Source organism: Pistacia vera, unplaced genomic scaffold, assembly GCF_008641045.1.
Source record: "Pistacia vera cultivar Batoury unplaced genomic scaffold, PisVer_v2 Contig160, whole genome shotgun sequence".
Lineage (NCBI taxonomy): Eukaryota > Viridiplantae > Streptophyta > Magnoliopsida > Sapindales > Anacardiaceae > Pistacia > Pistacia vera.
Window position 1 is genome coordinate 1,782,055 of NW_022195685.1, and position 6,000 is coordinate 1,788,054.

Below are 6,000 nucleotides of genomic sequence, written 5' to 3' on the forward strand. Positions count from 1 at the left end.
ATATCTAACAAACACACCCCTAAGAAATTACGCATCAGTCCGTACATGTTTGAAATCCAACAAACACACCCATGTGATATGGCCAAGAAACCCTAGCCGTTGCAACTGCAATCCATCCCATATCAGCCCTAATCTTTTTTCGGTCATTTTCGATGCCCACAGGTCCAACCCTCCAGACACCGCCTAAACACTTTCCCTACTCCATTTTCATCAATTTCCAACCGATCAACATCGCTCGCACAACCCTACCTTGCAATCGTTGATGCCAACACCACCTTCAGCTTCCTCTTCACCTCGTCGCTTCATAACTTCGGACATCGACCTCCTCGACCCACCTACAACAACTATCAGTCATCAGTTCTCTGACTTGATGGTTGAACCGTCGGTTCAACATTGTTATGCTGGCTCAACCACAGGCCAATCCAAGCTAATGATTGAAACCGGGTTTAGGGTGTCAAGGACCAAAGAAGAGGCTGGTCGACGATTGGAGTGATTGAATCAATCTATCTAGTTCAAATTTTAAAACATTGGTTCTAAATAATTTATTACTCACTTTTTTTTCTTCTAATTATTTAGAATTTAATATAAAATAATTACAAATCTAATTAAAATCATATGTGACTTTACAGACCAATATTGTATCGGTGCATTGGAACCATATATTATACACGAAATAGTTTTATAAGTACATCTATAGCTTCATAAAAATCACATAATATCAAACACGGGATCTGAATCAAAGTTTTATTGTATAGTATTTATAAAATAATGTTATATACTATTATATAAAATAATGCTTATGCATTATATTATAGTGATAATTAATTTAAATTAAACCTGGGCCCAAAGGCCCGCGTTTTAGCATCCCTAAATCTACACTCAAAAGATTTAGCAGAATAGCCTGAAACACAAATGTTTTTGAGAGTGGAAAAAATGTATTAACATAACATAAAACTAAAATGCAAGCTGAGCTTTTAGGATACAGTGAATGATAGCAGTAAGTTGAAGAACAGATACATCAAAATTTTGACAAAAGGCAGGTTGTTTAAATTTTCGTATTCTGGCAGTCGAAAACGCCACATATTATGATGATATTTCATCTCTAAAATTGATCGAAAATTATGATGAAACAGTGCTACTTTTCTAAAATGAAGATGTTTCAAAAATGGCTCCCTTGGTTTGTAATCATCTTCCAGCTATCTGAATTTTGTAAGGAGAATCAACTGATGAAAAATTATGCAATTTCTTTTTTGGTATGAAAGCGAATGAAGAAAAACTAACCTTGATTTTTCAGATAGTGCCAATGAAGCATGCGGAAGTAAACAAACTATTTGTTTGGTATGATTTTGAGCAGCTCGATATCAAACAGCAGAGTCTTGTCTATCAGCCCTTGGTTCCTCAGCACAAAATCCAAAGCTCGTTGGCCCTGTAGAACAAGATATCGTTAACCCTCGCATAAAGAGAAGCAATATTATACAAGATATCAAAACGCTTGATTATTACTGAAAATGTAGTTGGTCTTGGGCCACTTTTGTTGTAGTCATTCTCAGGATATCCCAGTTCTGGGGGCACTATGATCCTGCATCACTGTGAAGTAAAATGTGAAATTTGCACAGGATGTGTATGCACAGAAATGCAGAATAGTAATAATTCTCTTCTACTTCCTCATCAAGGTCAAAAATTAAAACTAGTAAAACACCTGTGTAACAACCTCAGGAAGTTCAGTAGTTACCAGAAGAACATCAATGCAGTAAAAAAGTAAATTAGTTGATAAAGCTAGGATTAACTAGAACCTATGATAACATCAAAATGCATGGGTCTAGCATCTCGCCTTTTTTAGGATAAAAAAGCTGAGTGCACACGAACATAGCAAAACTAAAGGTAAGACACACTTAAATTTTACATGATCTGCTTGAAAGTATGTGAATGTGTATATGCTTGCATGTTGACCGTTTCCAATTTATAATTGATTGAAATTTTTCATCTAATTTAACAAAGACTATATGTTTCAGAGAAACATTTGCCGCACCTTCTAACGCCACCAAGAGCCATGCCTGAAACTGCTTCCTCAAAAGCCGGAATTACCTGAAATTCAAGAAACAGGCAGCACCATTAGCAGCTGCTGTTCCAACCACCAAGTATCATGCCACTAAGAAAACAAGTAGAACATATAATAAATTTATAGGACTATATTGTTGGTGATATTCATCTAAAACCCCAACCTCTGTGGTTGACTATGCACTTGACTTAATATGTGAAACCTCATAGAAGCATGAATGTGTAGCAGGAAGAAAGACTTCAAAAGCACTTAAAACTAGAACAAACAAAAGACATAAAGAGTATAATCTCCACTCCATCATATCAGAGTACAACATTAACAATCTTTAGCCTTTGGAAAGGGAAATAATTTCACCTCTTGAGATCCAAGCCTAAATTTGAAAAAGTCCTTGTCATCTCCCTACAAATTGCAAACCACGGAAGATTTTATTTTTATCAAGTATTGTAGAGTAAGATCTAGCAGAAGAATGACAAGCTTTCATACCACAAAGGAGCCACCCTTAGTTTTGTTTCGAGCTTCAAATATGCGGCCATAGTATCCTATGGTGTAACCATCCCAATCAACCTAAAACACATTCATAGTTCGCAAACTGATTGCATAGCTCCAACTTGGAATAAGACAAAGCACCCATAAAGAAACTATTATCATTTTTAAAGATATTCAGATTCTGAAGCATAAATTGTTCGGTTTTTCAACCAGAAATAATCAAAGCTAACAAATTTACAACTGGATTGTTGTAGAGCCAACTTTATAATGTTTGGCTAATTTTAAAGATACTTCCAGGAACAGGTAAAGCCATTCATAGAAACATTATGATATCTCCTTACCACAACTGTCTCTCCCATCTTTGGTGTAGGTCCACTTCCTAGTCGCAAGTCCTGCATTCTTTTTAGTTTGAAATTAACCAAGTAATTAAACCATAATGCTTGTACATATAAACATGTATGGAGGGTGTTGGATGAAGTCTTCAATGGGTAACCTTATATTGAAGACCTGAGTCTGTTTCTGTATAGTCAGGATACCGCATCTTCGTCTTGCCATAATCCTTCCCCCTAAGTGCTGGCACTGCATGTATCAAATGGAGTACTAAAAGTAAGTCCTTGCAGCTATTGTATGTCATATGCCAATTTACAGAATCTATAATACAGATAGATAAGAATGCAGTATAAGAACCAAGAAAATTGCTGAAGTTACCATTAAATCAACCCAGTTATTGGATGATGTGTAGAAACTTTATTTTAGAGGACATGAATGAACAATCATAGTACTAACACTTGCTCATTATAAGAAAGGTGATGGTATACTAAAAGATAGATAAGGTAGTACTGCTATCATCTCATAACACCTGCTTAACTTATTCTGACAATTTATTACTACTGAAGGGGAACAAATTCAAACCATATATAATATTCCTTCAATTAAAGAAAGTACAAGTGCTACTTTAAAATAGACAGAAAAATGGCGCACACATGAATTAATCATCACAGAACACAGAATAAATTCAAACCATATATAATATTCCTTCAATTAAAGAAAGTACACGTGCTACTTTAAAACAGACAGAAAAATGGCGCACACATGAATTAATCATCACAGAACACACAGAATGATTGGAATTAATAAAGGGATAAAAGATCGTTACTATCAGTAAATTCAGCCGCAGCAGCTACTCCATTCATTGGAGAATTGCACAAGGCTCCAGCTAGTACTCCAATGGACGATATCAGCACTTGTCTTCGGTCAATGTCTCGTATAGTACTTGTGGGATTACTTTCACCTACAACAGAAAAATCCAATATTTCATCAAGAACTCAAATATAGTCCCTTAAGTATTTATAGCAAAATCACAAGATATCCTAGACCTAAAATGATTGTGATAGGTTTAAACAATCACAATAACATTTTTTATTTTTTATGAAATAGTAAACCAACAAGTTTGTGTATTCTGACCAAAATTAAATTCAGTCTTGAACCAAATATGCAGCAAGAAAGAAAGCCAAAAAACTACAACGAAAACTACTCACATCAGTATTCTAATCTCTTGGGTCGCAGCAAGTAAAGAATATCTCCTCAATTTACGTCTTAGGCCAAAATGTGGCGTAAAGAAAGATAAAAAGAACACAATAAATGCTATTTATATCCGCATTCAAAGTCGCGCTTTAGATGAATAGAACTTCGGGGACGCCTAAAGTGACAATATCTACTCAGTTGGGTCAAAAACCTAACTCACCCAAAAACTTGGCTTGTATGGGAAGCATGTGCAGTGCTTGTTGAAATTTAAAACACTTAAAAGCCCAATTGCCAAGTCTTAGCTTGTTGATGCAGGACTTGGTTCGGTTGTGTGAGGTTTTTTTTTTTTTTTTTTTTTTTTAATGAAATACCAAACCTACAAGTTTGATTATTCCAACTAAACATTAAATTCAGTCTTAAACCAAATATGCAGCATAAAAAGAATTCCAAAAAACCACAACGAAAGCAACCCACATCAGCATTCAAATTTCTTGGGTCGCCGCTACTAAAGAATATCTACTCAATTTAAGTCTTAAGCCAAAATGTGGCATAAAGAAAGCTGAAAAGAGCCTAACAATGCAATCCACATCAGTGTTTAAAGTTGCCTTTTCGATGAAATACAGCTTCGTGATGCCTAATTGACAATATCTACTCTGTTGGATCAAGACCCTGAGTCACTCAAAAAATCGGCTTATAAGGGAAGCGTGCCAGTGCTTGTAAGCCCTATAGCCAAGTCTTAGCTTGGTGATGGCGGACTTAAACGGGTTGTTACACAGTTCCATAGAAATCACCTTGTTTGATACAATCATCAACTATAACACTTAATTAACTTAAGTTTGAGCCATAACGTGTCTTACAGAAAGCTAAAAAAGCCCCAATTTAAACTACCCACATGAACAATAAAAGACAAAGTAAATAAATTTTGAAGCAAATAATATTGATGTGAAATCACAGCTAACCCCACGAAGCAGAACAGCAGAATCTATGTGGGTTCTGGAGGGACTGAGCTCTGCTCCATTTCTGGAACATTAAACACACAGAGTATTCTCAATTGAATTCGATAGTAAGCACTTTGAAATAAATAAACAAATAAAAAAAAAACATAGAACGACTGCGTACCGGAAATGAAGGTTTGAGGACGGAGAAAGAAGGAGATCCAAGAGCTGAAATGGAAGCCATTGAAAGAGAGAGAGAGAGGTGTCTCGCGGGAAGATAACGGCCTCAGCTTTTGGTAGACCCTCTTCACTTTTTTTTTTTAATGCTCAGGAGAATTCGAGAATGTATAAACATCTTTTTATTATCATTTATGAGTTTACGTTAAAATTAGAGTTATTAATAACAATAATCCTCAAACCTTAATTTTTGTATTAAAATAGAGGGTAAAAGGGTAATTAGATAAATATTTATTTAATAAGACAATGAGTGAATGACCAGCTTTATAAGTTTGTTTTACAGGAATTTGGAAGCTAGGATGAGATTCCCATATTAGCTTAATTTAACAAAATAAGCTGAGTAAATTAACCTAAGGTATAATTAAATTTGTAAGAGTAAGTGGTTTCAGATAAATATAGGAAATAATAAGAACTGTAGGAGGAAGAAGGATAAACTCATATTCAATAATGCTAGAGGTTTTTGATAGGTATTAATATTTCAAAGATGTATTTAACAATTTTCGAAAATCTTTAAGAAGCTTGAGACTTAATAAAAGAAACCTTACAAGCATATATTTGTATTCAATTGAAAAAGAAAATGTTTGTCATCATATACAACCATATTATCATTCAGAGATGTATAATTTTTGTTTCCATATTATCATTCAACTAACATTTTTTAGAAACTCGCAATAAAAAATTCATTTCTTCGTAAAAGAGACTTAATTTCTCTAATATTTTTAAGAGTAAACAAAAATCAATGTCTAACCCTTTCTTTTT

General features: G+C 34.5%; 1 protein-coding gene across 2 annotated transcripts; it reads right to left on the reverse strand.

Moving 5' to 3' along the window:
• Positions 1-955: 955 nt before the first annotated feature.
• LOC116125170 (peptidyl-prolyl cis-trans isomerase FKBP19, chloroplastic-like) lies at positions 956-5,320 on the reverse strand. Of its 2 annotated transcripts, XM_031410901.1 has the most exons (11): positions 5,189-5,320; positions 5,029-5,089; positions 3,702-3,836; positions 3,039-3,124; positions 2,887-2,937; positions 2,543-2,623; positions 2,414-2,458; positions 2,030-2,085; positions 1,504-1,579; positions 1,282-1,426; positions 956-1,200 (listed from the first exon to the last, which is right to left on the reverse strand). In XM_031410901.1, exons 1-10 carry the CDS (start codon positions 5,246-5,248, stop codon positions 1,328-1,330), a joined length of 750 nt encoding a protein of 249 aa, XP_031266761.1. In that variant the 5' UTR covers positions 5,249-5,320; the 3' UTR covers positions 956-1,200; positions 1,282-1,327. The 2 variants fall into 2 exon arrangements, 1 of the variants encoding a protein (XP_031266761.1); XR_004127289.1 differs by lacking the exon at positions 956-1,200 and having other exon boundaries at positions 1,354-1,426; positions 1,504-1,587.
• Between the last annotated feature and the right edge of the window lie 680 nt (positions 5,321-6,000).

Coding starts and splice junctions, on each gene's coding strand:
- LOC116125170 (XM_031410901.1), bottom strand. CDS start 5,248: ATGGCTTCCATTTCAGCTCTTGGATCTCCTTCTTTCTCCGTCCTCAAA. Junction 5,090..5,188: donor TCCTCAAACCTTCATTTCCG/GTACGCAGTCGT, acceptor TTAATGTTCCAG/AAATGGAGCAGAGCTCAGTC. Junction 2,086..2,413: donor TTAGGCTTGGATCTCAAGAG/GTGAAATTATTT, acceptor CTTGAATTTCAG/GTAATTCCGGCTTTTGAGGA.